The sequence below is a fragment of the Bos grunniens genome, chromosome 4 (genome assembly GCF_055505025.1).
Source record: "Bos grunniens cultivar Pamir isolate PY7600 chromosome 4, Bosgru_T2T1.0, whole genome shotgun sequence".
NCBI lineage: Eukaryota > Metazoa > Chordata > Mammalia > Artiodactyla > Bovidae > Bos > Bos grunniens.
In genome coordinates this window covers 43,592,656-43,617,327 of record NC_141168.1, presented here as the reverse complement: position 1 = coordinate 43,617,327, position 24,672 = coordinate 43,592,656, and the positions used below count along the sequence as shown (strand labels likewise).

The 24,672-nt window shown below is 55.6% G+C and overlaps 1 protein-coding gene, 1 long non-coding RNA gene and 1 other non-coding gene across 6 annotated transcripts; all 3 read left to right on the top strand.

Annotated features, from left to right (window-relative positions):
- The first annotated feature begins 601 nt into the window (after positions 1 to 601).
- Positions 602 to 3,700, top strand: LOC147374016 (uncharacterized). 4 transcript variants are annotated; one of them, XR_015162334.1, is made up of 5 exons: positions 602 to 729; positions 1,052 to 1,100; positions 2,594 to 2,683; positions 3,092 to 3,211; positions 3,512 to 3,700. It is a non-coding gene; the product is annotated as an uncharacterized LOC147374016 (long non-coding RNA). The 4 variants fall into 4 exon arrangements; XR_015162337.1 differs by having other exon boundaries at positions 3,366 to 3,700; XR_015162335.1 differs by having other exon boundaries at positions 3,089 to 3,211.
- LOC147374017 (small nucleolar RNA SNORA9) lies at positions 1,520 to 1,651 on the top strand. The gene has a single exon (XR_015163316.1). It is a non-coding gene; the product is annotated as a small nucleolar RNA SNORA9 (small nucleolar RNA).
- A 2,718-nt stretch (positions 3,701 to 6,418) lies between the features above and the next one.
- Positions 6,419 to 22,420, top strand: MYO1G (myosin IG). Its single transcript, XM_086396152.1, has 22 exons — positions 6,419 to 6,665; positions 8,135 to 8,343; positions 8,514 to 8,607; positions 9,403 to 9,568; positions 9,843 to 9,896; positions 10,609 to 10,704; positions 10,958 to 11,077; positions 12,195 to 12,416; positions 12,512 to 12,657; positions 13,355 to 13,469; positions 13,646 to 13,816; positions 14,025 to 14,095; positions 15,475 to 15,549; positions 15,736 to 15,868; positions 16,652 to 16,818; positions 17,229 to 17,436; positions 18,953 to 19,176; positions 19,755 to 19,899; positions 20,598 to 20,702; positions 20,908 to 21,021; positions 21,954 to 22,108; positions 22,190 to 22,420. The coding sequence occupies exons 1-22, from the start codon at positions 6,571 to 6,573 to the stop codon at positions 22,344 to 22,346; spliced, it is 3,042 nt and encodes a 1,013-aa protein (XP_086252278.1). The 5' UTR covers positions 6,419 to 6,570; the 3' UTR covers positions 22,347 to 22,420.
- The last annotated feature ends 2,252 nt before the right edge of the window (positions 22,421 to 24,672 follow it).

Here is a 24,672-nt window from a genome sequence, read left to right as displayed (position 1 = left end):
GCCAAAAAAATACACACACAAAAAACCAAAATTTCCTCTCAACTCAGAGAACCTCTCCACAAAGTTAGAAGAAAACAATTTTATTATCGGATAAGCATTAAACCAGAATGTGATGCGCATCACAATGAAAAAAAAATGCAAACATAGAAATCCTACTCTTCTATATACCTAAAAGCACATAACCCGTTACCCTAGGCAGCTTATGCAATTTGAAGTCAGGCGACAAGTGGGCTCTTAACCTTCCAAGACACAAGGAGATCAGAGTTTCAGTCCCTTAACAATATTTCAGAAACAGGGTTCCCAGGCCCTTTGAAACATAATCTTGAGTTGTGAGCGGCCTTCGGCCTGAACCAGCCTGCCCGCGCCCCTCTCCCCGCCGGCTCCGGTACTCCGGTTCCTTTGCTAAGCCCGCTTCCCCAGTCCCTCAGTCCCCGCCCGGAGATAGCAGTAACTCGGCGCGCCTCCCATCCACTTCTCAGGACAGCTGAAATGAGCAGCTAAAGCGTACCCCGCCTCGCCCCGGCGCTCTCGTGACGTCATCTCCTGGCGCCGCGCGGGACCGCGGGCCACGTGATGCACGTACCGTTGCCGGCGGGCGGCGTGATGACGCAAGGAGAATGTGCGCGGCTGCAGGCATGTGTGCTTGCGGTGGTGAGGGTACTCCTGGACGTTGTTACCATCCACTGCCATCGAGGGTGCCAGCTGGTGCCTGCGACCTGCTGAGTACAGGTGAGGATCGTGGAGGCTGGAGGTCCTGCTAGGGTGTGACGTGCCGGGCGCTGGACCCAGTGGGAGCTGGCGCGCTATCCCCAAGTTGTCCCGCTCTTGGCCCCGTCGGTCCGGTGCGCATTCCGGGTGCTCGGCCCCGGCGGTTTGATCCCGCGGTTGCAGGGGGACTCTAACCGATCTTCTCCGAGTCCTGTTTGGAGTACACGTGCGGGTTTGGCGGGCGGCGCCGGCAGGAATAGGGTCTTGGGTATGGCCTCCCAAGGGGCGAGAATTAGGGAGGCTATACGAGACCTTCCTCTAGCTAACCGTGTGCCGCCTCCAGGTGGACGACCCTCGGCTCCTCCGCAGCAGAGCTCCTGTAAGATACGCTGGTAAGTGACGCTACTCCGGCCCAGCTCCCCGCTCCCAGAAGTGGGTCCCCGTTCCTAAGTATTCTCTGAGTAGTAAAAAAAAAAAAAAAACACACCCGAGAATATGGAAGACAGAGCTATTTTGTATAATGATGTGATGGTGAGGGTTTCATCTCGTAAGAAATGAAGTTAAAGTTAACCCTGTTCTGTCAGCTTCTTGATAAGGTTGCCTGCCCCGGGGCCATTTCCCTCACTCTCTGAGCCAGAAGAGATTGTTGTCCCTCGTCTGTTCTTCACTACTGTCTGTCTTATTTGTGTCCATGGAAAACCCAAGTAGGCCTAATTGAACCTCATGATCTCTTGCAGGTTCTGGTGCAGGCTGGTGCTCAGTGAAAGTACTGCTGTCTGCCCAGAGCTTTAGGGACTTGAAGGAATGTGGGCTGCAAGCCTCCAGCGTGCTTGGGTCTGCAGTGACCCTGTGCATTCCTACAGTGCTTGCAAGAAAATTTTGAAACGGTTTGAGGCCTTGCCCTGCTCCATCCAGAGCAAGGTTATAGAAATTTCAGACAGTTGCCTGTTCCCTTCCCTATCTGGCATTCTGGTCAGCGCACAGACCTGTACTGTTTGATGTGGTGACCACTCAACACATGGTTACATTTAAAACTCAGTTTTTCCTTCACACTACCTACATTTTAGGTGCTCAGTAGCCACATTTGGCAAGAAACTACTGTATTGGACCATGCAGATTAGAGAACATTGATTATCTTTGCAGAAATTGTTTTGGACTTTAGGTGTTAGCTGTGTTGCGGGCTCTTTGAAAATTTTATTATATCTTTCAAACAAAATTCTCACAGAAGAAAATGAAGCTCAGAGGAAGTGGTAAAGGTGGAGTTAGACTAGTAGCAGGGAGTATAGAGTAGAAAGAAAGAATGGGGATAGGCCCTGCCCTGAGGGACTGACATACAGGCTGTTACTATTAGCTGGTAAACAAGACAGACCCAAAGGCTAAATTCTGCAACAGTGCTGGGTACTCATGGAACTTACAGAGGGTGAGGTCAGTATGCATTTATTGTAAAGGAAGACCTCATGGGCTAGGAGGGCACAAATGTTGATTGAACTCTGTTTTGCACCCAATTAAGTTGGGCGCAAAATCTTAAATCTTTGAGGACCCTATTTAAATCTTTGAGGACCACCATAAGATAGCCTTAGGTCAATGCAGATGAAGGAGTCATGGTCAGAATTGTGTGCCCAACTTTCCTAACCAGAAAATGGCAAGTCAGACCTCTCCAATCCTACAGTCTGCTCTTTTCCAGAATGCCAGACAGGGAGGGGAGAATGAAATCCAGAAATGGGTAGGAAGTTTGGATTGGAGGGAAATGCCATTGGTGTGAGGGCTATTGGGTCCAGGCACAGAAATGCGAGGACGGAAAGAGTGACCAGCGTGGTCATAGCAGGAGCAGCACAGCTCCTGTGCTCCTGGACAGTGGGATCACACCACACCTTCTCCCCTGAAGGTCAAAGCTTCTAGCAAATTTGGATCCGTCTCTTCAGTGCAAGCATTGAACACGCCCGTCTCCTGAAGTTGCTGTCAGAGGCACTTCTCGGTGAGTCTCATGTTTCTGCAATCCTCGGAGTGAGATGCTAGCTGCCTTTTGACTTTATTTTCAAAGATATTCAAGTAACACACAGCCTTGGGACGTTTGACGTAGTGCCTCTAGGGCAGAGAGCAGGTGTGCCTGCTGTCTGGTGTAAAAGATTTGGCTTTCCTGTGCTCAGAGAGCCTTTTCTGTGATGCAGCCCACTGCATGTGCGGGTGCCTTCTGGCTCCCCTTGTGTCACCTGTGGGAAATGGGGCCAGTTGGAGAACACTGATGCTCTGCATGTTGCTGTGGTTAATAAGCAACTCCTACCAGCATCCATGTAACTGGCAGGCATACTTTGTCACCTGCCTTTGGTTGTGGGTATATCAGGTCCTTCACAGTTCCTGACAGGCACTTCCCCCAACCCAGCAGACTCTGCACTGTGTTCCTGCTCCAGCTTCAGCAGCAGACATCCCAGGATGTGAGAGCTAGAAGAGACTTGAAAGGCGATCCCTTCTGTGGATGATAGATTATTCCAGGGAATCTGCAGTGGTGAGTATGCCGGGTCTGTCCTAGCAGATCATTTCTATTCATTTGCTGTAGGTCTCCCTGCCAAGAGGTTCAAAACCATCCACTTAATTTAATAATCCATGGCTATATCCTTACATCACTTTATTTTTACAGCAGGCCTCCATTCTGTTTCCAGCTTGTTTTAACAGATGAAGAAGTGGGAACTGAGGTGGTGGCTTGCCTGCATTGATGCCCCTGGTGAAGGTGCAGCAGAATTTGAACTCAGGCCTTTGCACCACAGTTTTCTGAAGAAGTTTAAATCCTCACTTGTTCCCCTTCCAGGAGTCAGGAGTTTCTGGTTCTTGGCCCAGCTGCCATGTGCACATCTGACTGACCTCTGACCCCAGGTTTGGATGCCATATTGTCTACTTCCAGAACAAGGATCTTCGCTATACATCGGGACCCAGGCCCCTCTGACATCTCCTGAATGAGAAGCGATATTTAATAAAACAGTTTAAAATTTGTAATTCAGCCCAGTCTCTGTTTCTCTTTTTTGTGTGTTAGGTACAAAGAGGAGGGCCCTGCCCTTCCTGAAGGAGTTTCAGCCAAGTTTGAGGGAGCCCCTGAGGTGTCCCCCATTCTCATTGCTTTTGAGACTGCAGAGTGGTTGATAGAGCATTAGGACCTGTCATCAGGAGCTGTACCTTGCATCCCAGAGTGGGTTCCACTGACTTGACAGGGTTCTCTGGCTCTTGTCCTCTATACCAGTGTGGGTCAGACTCGGTTACACACCAAAGTATTGAGACTCCAGCGTGTCGATTGATACTTTTATGATGAGTTGCTCCATCCTCATGATCTTTTTCATCTGATAAATTGTTTTATAATTGAAGTCTATTTAGCTTGTTATTGGTGGTCTTTTCAAGGAATGTCAGCAGGTTAGGCCAAGGCTGATTGAGCCAGAAAAAGTTAAGTAAGCCATATTTACATTCAGTTTGTTACTGATGTCATGAATGGAAAAGTACCGAAAGGTTCCTTCACCCTGAGTCACTGCAGCTACATCCTGAGGGGGCAGAGGCAGAAAGCCTCTCTCACACCTCAGAACCGCATACCAGGGGAAACCCTCCTGACAGCTCCCCAGTAGACGAGAAAAAGAGGTAGCAGCTCCTCACAGGCACCCTCAGGCTAGGTCATGTGGCCTTTGCGGATATAGGTGGCTCCAGGGCCCTTCGATGGACCTTTCCCTGCAACTAAAAACTAGCGTGCTCTGAGACAAGGCGAAAGTAAAAGCAAATCCTAAAATGGGTACAGCTGTGTAGGAGAGCTAAGAAATAGGAACTGGAGTCCTGCTACACAGGTCAATGGCATCAGCAAGGGGAGCCAGAGCGGGGGTTATTGAAGGGACTGGTTAGAGGGTGGCATCCTGAAATTGACCTAGATAACCAGTGAAACTTAACCCTCAGCCCCTAGGAGCCCCTCCCAGCTGTCCTTCCTCACCCACCTGTTAGCTAGTCACTGCCCCAGATTGTCACACCCTTCCCCGGGGGAAGTGGCAAATAGGGCCACCACTTTCCCTGCCTGACAAGAGGCAGGGGCCAGCAGACCCAGAGGTCCAGCCAGATTCAGGAGGGGAAAGGAGTTTTGGTGTGCTGTCATCAGCCTCGTGAGATAAACGAGGTACTGAGTGGGGAAGTCCTTTTGCAAGCTGTCAGAGTGTAGAGAGTAGTCATGATTGCAGTTCAGGGTCACAGCAGTAGGATCTGGCAAGCTCCACCCACAGGCCAATCTCCAACCTAAGAACAATCTTGACATCTTTACATGGGAAAACTATTCTGTGACATGAAAATTTTATCAAGTTCAGGTTTCAGTGTCTCAAGTTTCACTGGAACAACCGTATCATTTTTTACGCGCGTTAATTTAATGTAAACCCCGGGCCAGGAGGTTGGGGAGGCCTGAAGTTTGGGGAAGTGAAACCTTGAGGCTCTGTGAGAACTCCCCAGATACTCCTGAACTTTGGTCTGGAAAACCCTTCAAAAGCACCAGCCCAAGAGGCAGGGGATGAAGGGGGTGACTTTAAGAGACTGGGAGGATAAAACCTGACCAGAGTTTGCTCAAAAGAAGCTCCAGGCCTGGCACAGGGTGGAACCAAAGCTTGATCCTAACAGAAGGGTCCCCTCAGAACAGTGGTGTGTAATAATGCGAGGCTTGGTTTTTTCAGGCATTTGAAAATTAGCACTTTACAATTTTGATGTTAATTCAGTCACTAAGTCGTATCTGACTGTGTGACCCCATGGACTACAGCACACCAGGCTTCCCTGTCCTTGACTATCTCCTGGAGTCTGCTCAAACTTATGTCTATTGAGTCATTTTAAGGTATTTGAAGCGAAAAAAAACCCTTGCATATCAAACAATATTTCAAAATAAACTAGCTCTTTGAGTACAGAATCCCAAAGTTAGTACAGAGATGACTGAAATTTGGGAAACATTGTCCTCCCTGTGTGAGGAGAGGGATAAGAGAGAACCGTCCCGTCCTCAACCCCAATCCTAGACCCCACGTTGTCAAAATCTTAGCTGGCCAGTCTGGCCACTTCTAAAGGTGCTGCGTGGTCTAGAGCAAAGTCAGGCCACACCTCTGTGCGGTGAGGACTGAGGTGGGACGGGGGGCTCCTGAAGCAGTTCCTGTCCTTACTACTAGAGGGACAGGCAGGTGGGCCTCAAGGACACAGGACTCTTCCAGGAAGCATCCAGAAGCCTGGAAGACTGAATGTCAGCATGATGAACCCAAAACATCAGGCCCCTGGTCGTGGCGGGGTATGCCGTGAAGCTGGCTTTGTCATTTGTCATTTATCCTGGCGTGGTCTCGCACACTTCGAAAATTACTGCCTGGGTTTCTGCCCCAAAGGCCTGGGTATCAGCATTCTTTGACTTTTTCTCAAGGTACAATGTGCCTACCCTAAAAATCCACCTAGTGTTGATGTTGAGGTCTGAGAGTTGACAGACACACACAGTTTTGTAGCCAGGACCACAGCAAGAAATCTCTTCTCAGGGTCCCACAAGTGACCAGCAGGGCCGGGGACTGCAGAGGCTCCTCTGCTTGGGGTGAGGGTGAGATCACAGAGGGTCGGAGTTTCCTTGACCGCCTCAACCTCAACCGTTAGGCACGCCCGGAGGGGAGGGAACCAGGAAGCAGGGGTCAGAGCCCCTTGGGAGGGGACAGCAAGCGGGGAGGGCAACCCCTTCCCGGGGCCAGAAGAACCCACTTCCTACTTCACCACACTGCTGGGGCGGCAGGCGGGGAGGCTGCGGGCAGGGAGGGCTGGGCCTGTGCGAGAGCACCCCTCCCCTTAGCCGCTCTGCACAGGAAGGTTGGGGCAACCTGGCCTGGGTGCTTCCCTGCCGGCAGGATGGAGGACGATGAAGGTCCTGAGTGTGGCAAGCCCGACTTTGTGCTTTTGGACCAAGTGACCATGGAAGACTTCATGGAGAATCTGAAACTCAGGTAGACCCAGGGCATGGGCTCCCCTTCTCCCTGTCCCCATCCCCAACTGGTCTCCATCAGCCCACCATCTGGGTGACCTCAGGGAGATGTGGGGGCTGGAAGGACTGTCCCCTCAGGGCCAGGACAGTCAGCCAGTGCTAGAGCAGGCTCCCCAGGCCTGTGCCTCCCACACAGCCCAGGTGTCTCCTGAGCCTTCCTCTGGGCAGGGGCAGGCAGGTGCCAGGCATCTGGACCGAGTGGCTGCTCCATCTTCCTAGTGAGGCTGTGCTGAGCCCTAGGGGCTCAAAGGGAAGTGGTCAGGTGCCTCCCTGGGGTGCAGATGGATAAACTGAGATGACACTCTCAAAGGGACATGTGGGGTGCTTCAGGGTGTGGCTGGTAGAAGTGACACAGGGCCCTATTTGCCGGAGGGCAGAGGGCAGGGAGGAGCTGCTGGTGGTGATGAGGGGTGGCAGCAGGAGCTGGCTTCATCCCTGCACAGCCATGAGGAGCAGATGGTAACCCACTGTGCAGAGCCTAGGGACAGGTCCCCCTGAACCCAGATTGTTGAAGTCAGACACCACGGGCCCTGAGTCAAGGCCAGGGTTGTGGGATGGAGAGTCAGACCGGAAATGAGCTTCTCTGTTAGAACTAAGCAGATTACAAACTAGCTTCTGAGACAGGTACTACCATCACCATATTACCACTGGGACCCTGACCCCGGGGCCACACGGCTTGCAGGTGGAGACTCTGTCTCCAGCAGGTCCTGGGTGTGCAGGGAGCCAAACCGGAGAACTCCCGTGTCTGAAGCAGTGGAGGAAGGGGAACCCGGGACCGGCAGTCAGGGACAGGGCGGGTCCCAGACACCGAAGGGAGCAGGGGGGCTGGGGCTCCTCCCAGAGCAGAAGGGTCAGGAGACAAGGGACACAGGCACCCTCGCGGGTGACTAGGTTCACGCTGAGGGTTGAGAGGTCTGAGGAAGTGCAGGGTGGGGCTGGCGGCACTGCTGCCCCAGGCACCCTCCCAGTGCCTCCCAGTCTGCTGTCTGGTTGGGGCTGGGCGGGTCCTGCTTCTGCTTCTGGGTCCCCGCCCAGGTCTTGAGACGGAAACAACTGGAGGTCCCTCCCTCCACCTCCCACCCCTATCTCCTCCCTGGGCTCAACTCCATCACCTAAGCTGCCTGTTCTGCCTGGCCCAGTGTGGCCTTGGGCAAGTCAGTCCCTTGATAAAACAGAGTCAGGATTCCTGTGACTCCACCCCATGGAGAGCAGCTTGGACCCCAACACTACCTTGTGTGTGGATGAGGCTCCTAGCAAGATGGCAACGGAAGACTCAAGTCAACCCCACCACTTCCCCCCCACACACTTCTCTGCCCTCAGCCCTGGGGGTGGGCCAGGGCCCCAAGACTTCCCACCTGGGCCCAATGCCCCAGAATCTATGTGTGTGTCCCCTTGGCCCTGAACACTGAGGACCTGCCCTGCCTGTGCCAGGTTCGAGAAGGGCCGCATCTACACATACATCGGTGAGGTGCTGGTGTCCGTAAACCCCTACCAGGAGCTGCCCCTGTACGGGCCGGAAGCCATTGCCAGGTACCAGGGCCGCGAGCTCTATGAGAGGCCACCCCACCTGTATGCTGTGGCCAACGCCGCCTACAGAGCAATGAAGCGCCGGTCCAGGGACACCTGCATTGTTATTTCAGGTACCCGCCTAGCATCCGGGGCCCAGGTGCCGGCCCACAACCTCCCTGGGTCCCAGTATTTTCATTTGTCAATGATGGTGTGGTGGTTGGAGTGCCTGGGAGTACGGGTGGGCACAGGGACCTGGTTAAGGGGGAGCAGCCAAAAATTCTGACTGTCCATCTGTTGGCAGGCGAGAGTGGGGCAGGGAAGACAGAAGCCAGCAAGCACATCATGCAATACATCGCAGCCGTTACCAACCCAAGCCAGCGGGCCGAGGTGGAGAGGTGAGGCCAGTGGGGTGGGGATGGTAGGGAAGGGCTGGCCTGTGTCTCGTGCCTGATGGAGGGCAAGAAACACAATGGAGTCCAGCTCAGGCCAAGTTCAGTGGCTGTCAGTAAGACTCTAAGTGACCCACAGCTAGGACCTCTCTACACAAGTAGAGGCGAGGCCCAGCATAGGGGTGCCCTTCCTCTACGGATGGGAAAGGGAGGAGGTGAAGAGGGCCAACAGATAGGTGCTGGGCCCTCACGGGGACCCAATGGGAGCAGAGAGGTTGGCTGCCCGTAAGAAAAGCCCTCGATGCCAGGCCAGTGTCAGGGCTGGGCCAGAAACCCGGAAACCAGGACCTATCTACCTGCTGGCAGCTCACCAACAGGGATCTGTGGGAGCAGCTTCCTGTGTGAGAGCTCTGCCTCTTCCTGTTAAGGTGGGGTAAGGTGGGGTTCGGGGTAGGATTGGGGTGGCAGCAGCGATGGAAATTCCCAAGCACACATGCCTGGCAGTGCCAAGTGTCCAGATCCAGCTCCTCACTGGGCTACAACTTTGGTCTGAGAAGGCGGGTCAATGCCTTTCAAGGCTCAAGGCTTCACAGTCACCAGCATGAGTGCCTGGCAGGTGCATTTCCCAGCATCTCAGAGTCAAGCGCCTGCAAGGGGCAGCGCAGGGTGGGACCGGCCCTCAGACTCCCTCTCCTCCTGTGATTGGGAAGCCTCAGGCAGCTATCCTGCATGGGGACACAGTCCCGAGTGCAAGGTCTTCGTGTCATAGTCCTGGCCCCTCTGCCTCCCCACTCCATGCAGGGTCAAGGACGTGCTGCTCAAGTCCACATGCGTGCTGGAGGCCTTCGGCAATGCTCGCACCAACCGCAACCACAACTCTAGCCGCTTTGGCAAGTACATGGACATCAACTTTGACTTCAAAGGAGACCCCGTGGGGGGACACATCCACAGCTACCTGCTGGAAAAGGTGGGCCCTGCTACCAAGACCCCGGACAGGTGGGCTGCACACAGGCCTCTCTCAGGGGGACCAGGCAGAGCCGTCCCACCATGCTGACTCTCCCGGCCCTGGTGCCGTGGACGCAGGAACAGACCTTCTCTGATGTCTCAGGTTCACAGGGCGGGGCTCCCTCCATAGCCAGGTCCACCGCCACCCCCTACCTGCCCTGTCCTGGGGGCTCTGGGACAGGTCCCTGGGATGGGGCCGGTCCCAGGCATGAGTCCAGCTGTCCCTTTCTCCACAGTCGCGGGTACTTAAGCAGCACGTAGGTGAAAGGAACTTCCACGCCTTCTATCAGGTGAGCCAAAGCTGGCAGGTGGGGACCTGCAAGGGGGGTCCTGTTGGCCCCACCCACAGTCCATTCCCCTCCCCTCCCCCTGTCTTTCGCCACCCCCATTGGGCTGGGAATTCCCTGGACATGGCAGTGTGTGTACCTCATCTGGCCCTGACGTGGGGTCTCCCTGGACCTGGGCAGGGAAGTGTCTACACTGTGTCTGACACTGAGGTGGTTTCTGGGCACTGATAGTGTCTACACTGGGTAAGACCCACTGAGAACTCAGGTGGTGTCTACACCATGTCTGACCTACTAAGGTGGGATCTCCTTGGATTTGGAGGTGGTATCTACATCCTTTCTGACTCACCAAAGTGGGTGCCTGGACACTGGCCATATTTACATATGTCTGATCACTGAAGTAGGTCCTCCCAGGACACAGGCAGTTTCTACACAGTGTCTGACACCAAAATGGGATCTCCCTGGATTCTAGTGGTGTCTACACCACATCGAGTGGGTTCTCCTCAGACTTGTTCAGAATCTACACCATGTCTGACCTAGAAGTGGGTCCTCCCTGGGCTCAGGCACTGTCCACACCATCACCCTGCTGACTCATACCATGCATTCGTTGGATCAGCAGTGGTTGAAGGATGCCATCTGTTTGTGGGTAGGGTGTATGGTGGGAGGGGGCATATCTTGGACCTCAGGGGCCTAACAGAGGGATGTCTGGGTCCTCCAGGTGCTGCGGGGCTGTGAGGATGAGGAGCTGCAAGAACTACACCTTCAGAGAAACCCTGCAGTGTATAATTTCACCCGCCAGGGGGCGGGGCTCAATGTGAGTGGGGGCAGGGAGCCCAAGCTCTAGTCACTCCTAGTCCCAGGACCCTGGGGCTGGTGACCAGTGGCTTCAGCTAGGTCCAGGGTGGTATGAATGGCTCAGCAGGACTTGTGGGGCCTGATTCTGCAGGCTTTCAGTTGGAGGAATCAGGGCTCAGAGTGGGGAAGGGGTGCAATGGCGAGCAAGTGCACTGAGGCAGAGGAATTGAGGTTCAGTGTGGCAGTGGTGTGCTGAGCCCTTTCCCCCCCAGGTCCTGGACATCGATGAGAAGAGCCACCACCAGGCAGTGACGGAGGCCATGCGGGTGATCGGCTTCAGTCCTGAGGAGGTGGCCTCTGTGCACCGGATCCTGGCTGCTATACTGCACCTGGTGAGCCTGCCTGTGGGCACTGCAGCCACTTCCCCATGTGGTGCCCTGGCTGGGCACCTCCCGTGAAGGAGAAGACTGGCCTCTAACAACCCAGCAGTGTAACTGGCCCACTCCTCCCTCTGCTGAAACCCAAGTTGTTTCGATTGTGGGTTCCCATAACGTGCCTGGTCCACGTCTGGTAGTTTAGCCTGTACTTAGCAGGTAAGGGCAGTTTGGGCTCAGTAAAATGGAAACAGTGGCAGATTTTATCTTCTTGAGCTCCCAAATTACTGCAGACGGTGACTACAGCCATGAAATTAAAAGATGCTTGCTCCTTGAAAGAAAAGCTATGACAAACCTAGACAGCATATTAAAAAGCAGAGACATCACTCTGCCGACAAAGATCTATCTAGTCAAAGCTATGGTTTTTCCAGTAGTCATGTACAGATGTGAGAGTTGAACCATAAAGGCTAACCACCAAAGAACTGATGCTTTCAAACTGAACTGCTGGTCTTGAGAGTCCCTTGGACTGCAAGGAGATCAAACCAATCAAAGGAAATCAACTCTAAATTTTCATTGGAACCACTGATGTTGAAGCTGAAGCTCCAATACTTTGGCCACTTGATGCAAACAGCCAACTCATTGGAAAAGATCCTGATGCTGGGAAAGACTGAGGGCAGGAGGAGAAGGGGCAACAGAGGATGAGATGGTTGGATGGCATCACTGACTCAATGGACATGAGTTCGAGCAAACTCCGGGAGATGGAGAAGGACAGGGAAGCCTGGCATGCTGTAGTCCCTGGGGTTGAAAGAGTCAGACACAACTTAGTAACTGACAACAAACACACAGACCTGGCTCTTGCTTCTGTCACCTAAAAGTTGAGTGACTTTGGGCAGGTTACTCAGTGACTCTGAGCCTCTGCTCTCTCTCAGGAAACATGAGGTGTGGGCAGCACATAACCAGCTACAGGAGGACACGGTGGGCCCACTCACATGACATTCCCGGTGGGAAGCCTTGGGGAAGGCTTTGGTGTGCTCCAGGAGCAGCTCCCCATGCCCCTGCCTTCCCTTCCCTGGGCATAAGTGTACAGGCTCCTCTGAGACACAGAGCCTGACTCTTGACGATTTACCATCACCAGGGAAACATTGAGTTCGTGGAGCTGGAGAGCAACCTGGAGCAGGGGCGCCTGGCGGTGACCGAGGAAGTGCTGGTGGACCACGTGGCTGAGCTGACGGCCACACCCCGGGAGCTAGTGCTGCGCTGCCTACTAGCTCGCACTGTGGCCTCTGGAGGCAGGGAGGTCATTGAGAAGGGCCACACTGCAGCCGAGGCCAGCTATGCCCGGGATGCCTGTGCCAAGGTATTCTAGGGGGTGGGTGGGGAACCCCGGAGGCCTTCCCAGAGGAGACAAGGCCAGAGGCAGTCAGAAGCAGCTGGCTTTTTGCCTCTCCCCAGGCAGTGTACCAGCGACTATTTGAGTGGGTGGTGGACCGGATTAATCATGTCATGGAACCCCGGGACCGGGACCCCCGGCGTGACGGCAAGGACACAGTCATTGGTGTGCTGGACATCTATGGCTTTGAGGTGTTCCCCGTCAATAGGTGGGTAGTTCCGACACCACATCCCACACTCTGACCCCCGCCCCAACTCTTAGTCCTGGGGAGCTTGGCTGGGCAGAGGAACAGGATGCCTAGTGTCCATCATGGTTGGTCCTTGGCCCCTAGGCTCATGTCTTCAAGCCTGCTTCAGCTGTGCCACCACCCCTGGTGCCTGGGATGGCAAGAACTTGGCTTACTTCCCCTCACAGGGACTCCTCAATCCACTTCAGGGCACATGTGCTGGGTGGGCTAGGGAGTAGGGACCAGGTAAAAGAGCAGCCCAGAGTGAGAGATGCACCCCTATTGGCAGGCCACTGGGGTGCCTGGCTCCAGACCCCTCAGGCGATCTTCAGGGCATCTATCTGGGGGGATCCCTGCTATTCATTGGGCTTCCCTGATGGCCCAGATGATAAAGAATCCTCCTGCAATGTGGAAGACCTGGGTTTGATCCCTGGGTTGGGAAGATACCCTGGAGGAGAGCATAACAACCCACTCCAATATTCTTGCCTGGAGACTTCCATGGACAGAGGAGCCTGGCAGGCTACAGTCCACGGGGTCACAAAGAGTTGGACACAACTGAGCGACTAAGCACAGCACAGCACAGCTGCTTTGGTTGCACTCACTCTCCACAGAGCCAAAGCCTTAGTGTGGGTGGTCGAGGCATGACTCTGAACGGCCCTTCTGCCCACCCCTCCTCCAGCTTCGAGCAGTTCTGCATCAATTACTGTAATGAGAAGCTGCAGCAGCTCTTCATCCAGCTCATCCTGAAGCAGGAGCAGGAGGAATATGAGCGGGAGGGCATCGCCTGGCAGACTGTGGGTGCCCGGCCCTCCCTGCACCCGCGGGTCCCGGGTGGGAGGGAGATGGGGGGAGGGACGGTGCTGGGTCGGCGGGTGTGCAGAGGAGGGCTGCAAGATGTGGACACTGGGCAGGAACACAGGCAGGAGGCTGGCGGACAGGGCTCGGGAGCTGCCGTGCTTGCCTGCCGCAGGTGGAGTACTTCAACAACGCCACCATCGTGGACCTGGTGGAGCGGCCCCACCGGGGCATCCTCGCTGTACTGGATGAGGCCTGCAGCACTGCGGGCCCCATCACTGACCGGATCTTCCTGCAGACCCTGGACACACACCACCGCCACCACCCACACTATACCAGCCGCCAGGTGCCCCTCTGCCCCTGTGGTCTCCCCACCCTGTGCCCATCCAGCTGGTCCCGGCACTGGCGGGCACCCCACGGTGCCACACTGCCTGTCTTGGGGTGGGTAGGGGGTCTTGGTGGTGGTTCAGCCTCCTCTGCAGGGCTGTCTCCCCTTTCTCCCCTAGATCCCCCCACACCTTCTAGGTCTTGACCTGTGCTGTCCCCATCCATAGCTCTGCCCCACAGACAAGACCATGGAGTTTGGCCGAGACTTCCGGATCAAGCACTATGCAGGGGATGTCACGTAAGGGGCCCCCACTGGGCATCTGGTTCCCCCCCCCACCGCCCCCTCCCCTTTTTAAGACACTGGAAATATGCTCTTCACCAGATTCACAAATGAGAAATATCAATTAGGGCTTTTAAGATAGTGATTCTTAGCCCTGGCTGCATCCTAGAATCTTCTGGGCAGCTTTAAAAAAGAAAAAGCCAATTTCTGGTAGAGCGGCTGGAGACTCAGAGGTGCAGCTAGGGTGGGACCTCTGTTCTGAGCCCAGGGCCAGTACTTTTATTTTTAAAAAATTCTTTCTTTCTTTATTGGCTGTGCTGGATTTTTGTTGCTGTGTGGACGTTTCTCTAGTTGCAGAGAACAGGGGATACTCTCTAGTTTCGGTGCACAGGCTTCCCACTGTAGTGGCTTCTCTTGTTGCAGAGCACAGGCTCTAGGGTTCACAGCCTTCAGTGGTTGCGGCTCCCAGGCTCAACAGTTGTGGAGCATGGGTTTAGCTGCTCTGTGGCACGTGGGATGTTCCCAGACCAGGGACTAAACCCACGTCCCCTGCATTGGCAGGCAGATTCTTTACCGTTGAGCATCAGGAAAGCCCTGGGGCCAGTTCTTGTCACCTTTTGTCAGCGAGGAGGAACAGAGAGGCCAGATGATGTGTTTCTAATGAGCTCCCAGGCGAGGTGGACATGGCCAGTCCTCAGGCCACACACTGAGCACCAAAGTCCCTAGTGTGTTCCAGAAGTGGCCATGATTATTATTAATTCCCCTGTCACACATCTCACCCGGAATTGGATCTGAGGTGACTCACAGAGAAAGACACAAGTCTCCCACGTGTCCTTCATGAGGAGAAGAAATAGAATCGAAAAGACAAAGCTGCCAGGAGTCAGATCCCATGGCCCTGAGACTTTCTAGGAACTGCAAGTGAAGCCAAGATTTTGGCACTGAGCTTTCTAGCAAAGGCTAGAATGATGAATCTGAGGTCCTCCAGGCCAAGGAGCCAAACAGACCAATGACTCAGGATTTCCTGGTTGTAACTGCAATCGCTGACATTTATTTATGGAAACTCAGTAGGCACTGTTCTGAGGGTGTGATGTCTACTGAGGCACAGAGAGTTTAAGTCACTTGTCCCAGATCACACAGCATGTATGTGCTAAAGCCAGGATTCAGTGATGCAACATTTGGCTCCGTGGGCATAACCCCTTGACTCATCTTTCAGGAGAGAAACTTCTGAGGGAAGAGGTCTTATATGATGAGAGGGAAAGCAGACAGGAGAGGGGAAGGAAGAGGAGCACGTGAGGAGAAAGGAAGGGAGGCTGACCAGATGGGAGGAGGAGGAGGGGCATACTAGGGGGTCAGAAGCCCCTTACCTCCTCACTGGCCCTCCCCCGGACCTCCCCCAGGTACTCCGTGGAGGGCTTCATTGATAAGAACAGAGACTTCCTCTTCCAGGACTTCAAGCGTCTGCTGTACAACAGGTGAGGGGGGCTCTCTGGGCATGTGTGTGGATGCCAGACAGTGAAGGCCCAGGCACTCTGGCTGGAAGGGCCTTCAGACACTCGGTCTGACTCTCACAGCCCAAGGTCTTGAAGTTTACACATGGCCAAGCTTGGGTGGGGGCTGTCCTCCTGGAGGGCATCTGGGCATGCGGCCTATGTCCACAGCAAGGATCCCACCCTGCGGGCCATGTGGCCAGATGGGCAGCAGGACATCACAGAGGTGACCAAGCGCCCCCTGACGGCCGGCACACTCTTCAAGAACTCCATGGTGGCCCTGGTGGAAAACCTGGCCTCCAAGGTACGGCCCCCCCCCACCTTGAATCTGGATCCTTCCAGATCCTTCTGTCTGTGCCTGGATGTTAGGCTGGGTCCTCCATTGCCTTCGTGCATCATAAGAGGGTGTTCCTTTCCTGTCTGCTGTGAGCCATACCTCCTCCAGCAGAAAGGGACCTGCCACTGCTCAGGTTACGATGCCCTGAGCCGGGCCAAGGCTTGAGTAAACACAAGATCCTTGTAGCCTTCCCCTGGCCCCATTGCTTCTCAAGGATGGGCTAGGGGAGACCTCACCCAGAACTTGAGTTGGCCCAGCCCTGGTCCTGCCTGGAGCCAGGATTAGTTTTCTGGAAGCTGGAGGCACCAGGACAAGAAAGTGGCACTCACATCTTGCAGAAATTGGGGCCCAAAGTCAGAGAGGGCAGCGGGAGGATGCCAGGGCCAGCTTAATAGTAGAATGTCCAGAGACTCTGCAGGGCCTCTGGGAAGGCAAGGGGAAGGGCTGAGGGGCTCTGCTGCACTGTCAGGACCTGAATGTGGGCCAGCACCCTGCCCACACCCAGCACTGGAGCTCCCAGGTCCCATTCTGCCCACCATGCCCTCATCCCCACTCTCCTCCTGGCTGGCCTTGCCCTTCTCCCTGCCCTTGGTCCCTGGGCCTCCCTGTCCCCCTGAGAGATCCTCTACCCTATGGATGGCAGCATGGGAGGGATAGAGACAGGCCTGAGCTCCTTGCTGCCCCTGTCCAGTAACTGAGTAACTGTAGGGCTGTGACACTGGCCTCTCCGAGTGTCCTTTGTCCTCACAGGAGCCCTTCTACGTCCGCTGTATCAAGCCCAATGAGGACAAGGTGGCCGGGAAGCTGGACGAGGGCCACTGTCGCCACCAAGTCGCATACCTGGGGCTGCTGGAGAACGTGAGGGTCCGCAGGGCAGGCTTCGCTTCCCGCCAGCCCTATCCTCGATTCCTGCTCAGGTACGGCCCCTTCTCCCGTGGCGGGGGATTGGTCCTTGAGAAGTTCCATCAGCCGGCAGGGGGTGCCCAAAGCAACGAGCGCTTTTCAGACGTCAGTGCGGAAGCCTGCAGGATGCTGCTGACCCTGGGACACTGCCAGTCTTGGAGGCCCCTCGCGTGACACAAGGGGTGGGACTAGGCAGGGTGGACTGAGGTGGGCGTGGCAAGGAGGGGTGTGGGCGTGGCACGGGGTGTGGGCGTGGCAGGGAGCTGGCGTTGGAGTGGGAGTGGCTTCGGGGAAAGGGTCGGAGGGAGGAGGGGGAGGAGAGGAGGAGGGAGAGGGTCGGGGGAGGAGAGGGGAGGAGGATGGGGGTTTAAGTCCACACCCCTCCCCAGGGCCCAGCGCCCACAGCCCGGTCCTGCCGTGACAGGTATAAGATGACCTGTGAGTACACGTGGCCGAATCATCTCCTGGGCTCCGATAAGGCGGCCGTGGGCGCTCTCCTGGAGCAGCATGGGCTGCAGGGGGACGTGGCCTTTGGCCACAGCAAGCTCTTCATCCGTTCGCCCCGGACGCTGGTCACGCTGGAGCAGAGCCGCGCCTGTCTCATCCCCATCATCGTGCTGCTGCTGCAGAAGGTGCGGCCGGCTGGACGCCCGCCAGGGCCGATGTAGAGAGGGGCCGGAGAGCGCTCTGAGCATTACTTGGGGGTAGGGGAGAGATGGGTGTGCACCACTCGAGGCGGGGGTGCTGTGCCTGCACTGAGGAGACCACAGACACTGTTCCAAGTACTAGAGAAGTCCCCTGCTCACAGGTGACAAACGGAGATTGAAACTGACAAGCAAAAAGTTTGGATTTCTGTTCAGGTCACCTCTGTCCTGTGGCCACCAGCCTCAGGCCCAGGTGCTCAAAACAAGATAATCAGGAATCTGGCTCCTTTACTTTCTTCTTTTCCCTTCCTTTCTTCCATTTGTCCTAAAATATTTCAAACCTGGAGAAAATCGGGCAGAATGGTGTACTAAATTCCCACACTCTGACTGCCCTGCCTTATGACCCCTGTGGTTTTGTGTAGACACCTCACCTTCATTCCCATTATTTTGAATCAAGTCATTTAGTTTATAATCATTTCAGTATGCCTTTCCAAAGGATAAGGACTCTCCCACCTCTTCTCATAACATTTTACTTAAACATTTCAAACCTATAGAAACTGGAAAGATTCGTACAATGTACCATTCACCTGGATAGCTACAGTTATGTGTTTTCACCCACTGCTCCATCTCTGTCTGTCTTTATCTCTCTCCACATCCACATACAGATACCCATATATTTGTATTTTTTCCCTAGCCACATAAAGTAATGACCTCTAAATCCTTTATCAGGTGTGTATTCTGAGAACAAGGACATTCCCCTTTATAATCACACCGACATTAGCCCATTCAAGAAAACTAACACTGATAAAATATAACCTACATAGCTGAATATCTAACATGTAGGCCATATTCAAATTTCCGAAAGAAATTTGAATGGGTTCCACTATGACCCGTTATGTCTTTTAAAAACCCAGAATCCAATGAATGATGACACATTGCATTTTGTTGTTACCTCTGATATCTCCTCTAACACACAGGGTTATTTTTAAGAACATGACACAATACCACACCATCCCAGAAATAGGATTTAGAAAGTTGTTACTGACTTCCTGTGTCCCGTCCAGTCAGTAACCACATGTCCCCAGTCATATCCTCAGTCTGTTCAAGTCAGGTTTTAATCTGTGAGTTCACTGGGCTGCTTACCTTGTAGGGTCTCCAGTCTGGGTTTGATGGTCACATTCTCAGGGTACCCCTCCAATTTGGGGTCTCCCCATATGAGGGAGGGGCTTCCCTGGTGGATTAGATGGTAAAGAATCCACCTGCAATGTGGGATACCTGGGTTTAATCCCTGGGTTGGGAAGATCCCCTGGAGAAGGGCATGGCAACCCACTCCAGTATTCTTGCCTAGAGAATCCCCATGGACAGAGGAGCTTTGAGGGCTACAGTCCATAGGGTCACAAAGAATGGGGCACGACTGAGAGACTAAGCACAGCACAGCAGCACATGTGAGGGAGGTGGGGCCTGGCACGGCCTGACGGAGCACCACCTCCTACCGGCTCCCCAGGCATGGCGGGGCACGCTGGCCAGGAGGCGCTGCCGGCGACTGAGGGCCATCTACACCATCATGCGCTGCTTCCGGAGGCACAAGGTGCGTGCTCACCTGACAGAGCTGCAGCGGCGATTCCAGGCTGCGCGGCAGCCCCCGCACTATGGCCGTGACCTCGTCTGGCCCCCACCACCCACCGTGCTGCAGCCTTTCCAGGACATCTGCCAGGCCCTCTTCTCCAGGTACTTGCTCTCCGCCCCCACCCACCTTGGTCTTTTCCACTCAGCTAGAGCCCATTGAACACCTGGACCAGGTCATCTGAACCCCACAGAGCCAGCTAGGAGACACACAGTCCCATTGGATAAACAGGAAGACAGAGGGCTGTGCGCATCCGTTGACAGCCTACACCTCACAACCGCTAGAAGATTCCTAATGTCTCCAGCACCATTCCGGACATCTGGAGGGCTTGCAGGCCTTTATCTCCTTCCTAGGGCCCTGCAGGGTGGGTAGTGGGTTGAAGCTAGAAGTGGGGGAAACTCTGTAACTGAGCCAGGCTTTGAAGGCTGAGTTAGGAATTCTTTAGGACAAGGTGTGAAGGGCAACCAGTGTGCTCAGAACAGGAGAGGCCACCTTCCATTGAGACCAGGGAGGCTGGGACACAGAAGTCGGCCAGTGCCTGGCTGAGGGGCTTGGCCTTCTCCTACTGGGGTAAAGGACGTGAAAAGTCCTTAACGTGTGTTCTCAGGAAAGGGAGCAGAACCAGGAGTGGGGAGGGGCAAGGCCTTCACAGCGGTCCATCTGACTACCTGGCCCTCTCCAGGTGGCGGGCCCGGCAGCTGGTGAAGAACATCCCGCCTTCGGACATGGCTCAGATCAAGGCCAAGGTGGCTGCCATGGCGGCCCTGCAGGAGCTACGGCAGGACTGGGGCTGCCGGCGGGCCTGGGCCCGGGACTACTTGTCCTCCGTAAGTGCGGGGCTGCAGGGGCTGGCTGCCAGGAAGGGGCTCCAGGCTGAGACCTTGCCTGTGTCCACCTTAGCTGTCCTGTCTCTGGGCCTGGCTGTCCTGTGGGCTGTCCCCCTGTGTCCTTGCCCCTTGCCTCCACAATTTAAGGGTTTTCACTCAGAACCAGCTGACGTAGGCTTTACTGAGAGCCTCCTCTACCCTACTCCCACTCCCTTTCCTCCGTTCTCAACCCCCCCATTCTCAGGCACAGACCCCCTTGTTAGGCACAGCCCCCTGACCAGAACCGAACACTGTGGCTCCCGTTGGCCCACATGGGCTCTGTGAGTGGCCCCCTCGCCCAGTTCTGCAGGGGCCAAAGCCTCAGGGGTGTGAGGTTGGCCCAAATGAATGGCTTAGCATGGAGGAGCCAGGTCTTGCCAGGCCCCTTCCATCTCAGTGTCTATCCAGGCCTGGCCTGAGGAGCTGGGTGGGTGAATGGGTGTGGGGGGCTCAGACGTGTGCCTAGAACCTTAGGGCTGCAGAGGTCTGTGTGGTGGGCTTCAGGGAACCCAGCGTGGTGGCTGGGCCCACTGGGAGGCCCGTGCATGACATGATGAGGTTTTCTGAGGTCAAGGATAGCTGTGCGGATTCATTAAGAGTCGTGGTCAATCACGCATGGTCCCACGACCTCACCCTAAGCAACCCCCAACTGTCCCCAGGCCACAGACAACCCCACAGCCTCAGGCCTGTTTGCTCAGCGACTGAAGACGCTTCGGGAAAAAGACGGCTTTGGGGCCGTGCTCTTCTCCAGCCACGTCAGAAAGGTGAGCAGTGGGTTCAGGGCTGCTGGCTGATGACAGCCCTGGTTCAGGCCCAGCTAAGAGGTTTCACAGCTACTCTTGAACTTCAAAAACTTCAGCTCCAACCCAGTTAGTGAGAGAATGGCTTCACAGAGGGGAGGCCTCCAGCCACACCTCCTGGGGAGCCCCCCCGGGCCAGGCAGTGACCCTGAAACCACCCGTCCTACAGGTGAATCGCTTCAACAAAAGCCGGGACCGGGCACTGTTGCTCACAGATCGGCACCTCTACAAGCTGGAGCCAGGCCGGCAGTACCGGGTGATGCGGGCCGTGCCCCTGGATGCGGTGAGTCCTGTGGGAGGGCAGAGGCATTCGCCGGGCTCCAGCAGGCCCAGTGTCCTGCTGGGCACTGCTGCTGGGCCCCTCCCCTCAGGCCTCCCTGGGATGACCAGAGCTATCTAGAACTCAGCATCGGCTCAGGATGGCAGCTTCCCCTCAGCCCCCACTGAACAGCCTGCCCATGGGTGTAGGGCCCCAAACTCCATGCTCAGCCTGCTCACCCTCCTCCTGCTCTACTCTTGGGCAGAGCCAAACGGCCCCTCTTCCCCACATCTGCGCCTGAGCCTGCCTGGGGTCCTCCCTACCTGGACCACATGGTCCTGGCTGCAGTGTGTGGCTGCCACCCATGGGACCCTGTCCCTTCCCTTCACCCCTCTGCCCAGCTCTATGGCCCACTACTCCCTGGAGTTACAGCTCATACTCCCTCAGGACAAGGGGCAACCCAGGGCAGAAACTGAGGCTGGGGGTCCCTATAACTCTCAGGATGAGGGACTGTCTGGTACCATGGCCACTACCAGTGTGGATATTTTAAATACAATTGACAAGTAGAGAAAAATGAAAGTTCAGCTTCTTAGTTGCACCAGCACATTCAGGTGCTAGAAAGCTATAGGTGAGCAATGGTGCCATGTTAGACTTCGCAGATCTAGAATATTCCATCACGGCAAAAGTCCTCTTGTGCGGTGCACCTTGCCCAACCCTCTCCTTAATGGGCAGGACCAGAAAGGGAAGAAGGGGACCTAGAGGGGACAGCAGGACTGTAGAGCCTGCAGGGAGGATGGAGGACTGGAGCTCGAAGAGGTTTTCCGAAGAGGGCAGAGTGCTGGGAGGGGAAGACAGCTGGGCGGACATGTGTTCCTGGGATGCTGGGGCCCTCCAGAATGCAAGGTCGGGGTGGAGGGCCTGCTGCACCCCTCACCCTGCGACCCTGCCCCCCTCAGGTGACCGGGCTGAGCGTGACCAGCGGGCGGGACCAGCTGGTGGTGCTGCATGCGCGGGGCTATGACGACCTGGTGGTGTGTCTGCACCGCTCCCAGCCGCCACTGGACAACCGCATCGGGGAGCTGGTGGGGGTGCTGGCTGCGCACTGCCAGGGGTGAGTCCCTGGGCACGGGCAGGGCAGCGGCTGCCTATCTGAGGGGCCTGGCCCATCCTGACCCTGACCTCCTTCCTTCAGGGAGGGACGGGCCCTGGAGGTCCGCGTGTCCGATTGCATCCCCCTGACCCAGCGCGGGGCCCGGCGCCTGGTATCCGTGGAGCCCAGATCGGAGCAGCCAGAGCCGGATTTCCGCTGCAGCCGTGGCGCCTTCACCCTCCTGTGGCCGAGCTGCTGAGAGGTTCTCCACCTGCACCCACACCAGTGGCAGATCGCAGTCTCGCTGTGCAATAAAGGATGCTGAGTCTGTGATGGGCGTGGCTTATGTCTATGGGTATAGTCTCCAGCCATGGCCAATGTGGCAAATGTCACCCGTGTCCTCTGCTGATCCCTACATCTGAGGCTGCCCCTCTTGGGTTTCCGACTGTCCCTACAGCCTTGGTCTCTTTCTCTTTCCCCCACTCCTGTAGGCCCATTGTTCCTACTGGGCCATTGGGGAAGTTGGGGGTCCCAGGGCTGTCTTGGGGCAGGGCTTGGGCAGAGAACACACTGGGCACACACTGTCCCAGCTGCTGTCTGTGTCGGTGCTGAGTGTGGCCATCCCAGGCCCTGAGAACCCTACTTCTGGGATGCTGGGAGCCAGGGCCTTCCAGAGTCTGGGAGGGCATCCCTGTGCCTGGGCTTCTACAGGAAGCCAACCCAGGGAAAGCCAGAGTGGACACACCTCTACCCGCTCTGACGAGCAGATCCCCTCCCCAGCCCCTTGGGTCCTCCCCACCCCCCTGCCCCTGAGCCCTTTGCACCAGCTCTCCAGCCCCTCCCCTCCCAGCCCTTCACCAGTCTCAGACCTTCTCCTCTCTTGATAGGTGGCCTCTCTGCTCTGACAGCTGCTCCCTTCCTCTTCCTGGGGCACTCTGATTTTGGGGGCATCCTTGCTTAATTGTGACCCGCTGGCGTGGACAGAGGTCGACCTGTTTGCTGTAGTTCTGGCTGTGTCATGGAAGGGCTCAGAACTTAATGAGGCTTCCCCTTGTCACACCTCTCCTCTCCTGGAGGTGGGTGGGGTAACCTCCCCACCATGCAGGTCTGTGTCTGTCTGCTCCTGACCTGCAAGAGCAGCTTGATTCGGAACCCAGACCTGAGGCCCACCCCCAAAGCCCCCACATGGCATACTCCAGAGTCTCTCCCCAGCGCTGATGGCTAAGCTGGCTCCTTCCTTCCAGTGTTCTTGTCTTAGGGCATGCGCCTGCCCCAAGGCTCACACCATAATCCTGCAGCCTAGCTTCACCTCCATTCATTATTTGTGGCTCCCATCAAGGCAAACTGGCTCCACCTTTAAGTAACATTGAGATCAGCACACTTATCAGCCATCACCCTGGACTTCCACCTTCTCTCAAATTCTAACCTGCTGCGATCTCATTCCCTGTGGCTACCAGTTGTCTGTGGAGAACGCTGCCTAGTTTGAAACCCCCCACCGCCCCCCACTGCTCTTAGGAAGAGGGCAAATCCTAATCAGATAGAACTTCCAGAATTACCCCCACCACAAGCTCAGAGCTCTTTCAGGCAGCAGGACCCCAGCCCCCTCCTTCCTTGGGACCTTTGCCCATGCGTCTACCTCTGGGAAGAGTGTCCCCATTGCCTCTCTTCACCTGCTTGAGCCTCCTTCCTCAGGTCCTCTCCTACATGTTCTTTATTCCTTGAGAACCCCTCATGCCCCACCCCCTTGGCCCCCTTCTGCGGAGCACCTTGTCATGAAACAACCATCATGCAACAGTACACCTCTCATGCAGCTCCCCGGTCACCTGCAAACATTTCATTGGTTTTATTATTGTTTGCTCGAGTCAGTCCTCAGGGCTGGTCATGGTGGCTTTGATTGGACACTGCTCTGCTCACCACTGAAGCTGTGGCTCCAGTGCAGGGCTGGCCCTGGTGGGGCACGCAGGGACCACTCACTGACCAAGGATAGGAGGTGTTTGCTGAGTGGCATCCTGACAGGGAAAGCCCCCATCAGTGAAAAAATGAAAACAAACCTAAGCTTGGGTCTGGAGAGGGTTTGCCAAGAGGGGGCTCAGTCCCAAGAGCCCCTGAGCCCCTCCTCTCTCAGGAGGGCTGGCTGTCTTCCACAGAAGGGGCTGCTCTCGCAGTTTTGTGCTTTGACCTGCTGAGGTTTCCCACGTAGGATGGGACATGGTCACGAAAAAGAGTTTTGATGCCCAGAAGGGCCATGTTCCCACAAAACAAACCTACTGGCCCTGAGGGCCATTCCCTGAGATGACACTGAGGTCAGGGTCTGAAGCATCCACCCCGAAGTCCCATAGAGCGGCATCAAGCTCGGCTCTTTCTGTTAGAATTGTGGACCCCGGGCATGGAAACCCTCCTCATGTCTTCTGATCAGCAGAGTGAGTCTGCTAGAACCTCCTTCTCAGGCTGTTTGGAAGACTATATGAGGCTGTGGGGAAGAGGCCCAGCACGCAGGGGTGAGCCTTATCCAGACGCAGGGGCAGGAACACCTTGTATGTGGCTTGGTCGGTGGCTTCCCTCAGTGTGTATGGTCCCTTCACAAC

What these genes read in the sequence shown, in the direction of transcription:
- MYO1G (XM_086396152.1), top strand. Translation starts at nt 6,571, where the DNA reads ATGGAGGACGATGAAGGTCCTGAGTGTGGCAAGCCCGACTTTGTGCTT. An exon ending in GAGGTGTTCCCCGTCAATAG is followed by an intron (nt 12,658 to 13,354) that starts GTGGGTAGTTCC and finishes CCCCTCCTCCAG; the next exon opens with CTTCGAGCAGTTCTGCATCA. An exon ending in CACACTATACCAGCCGCCAG is followed by an intron (nt 13,817 to 14,024) that starts GTGCCCCTCTGC and finishes CCCCATCCATAG; the next exon opens with CTCTGCCCCACAGACAAGAC.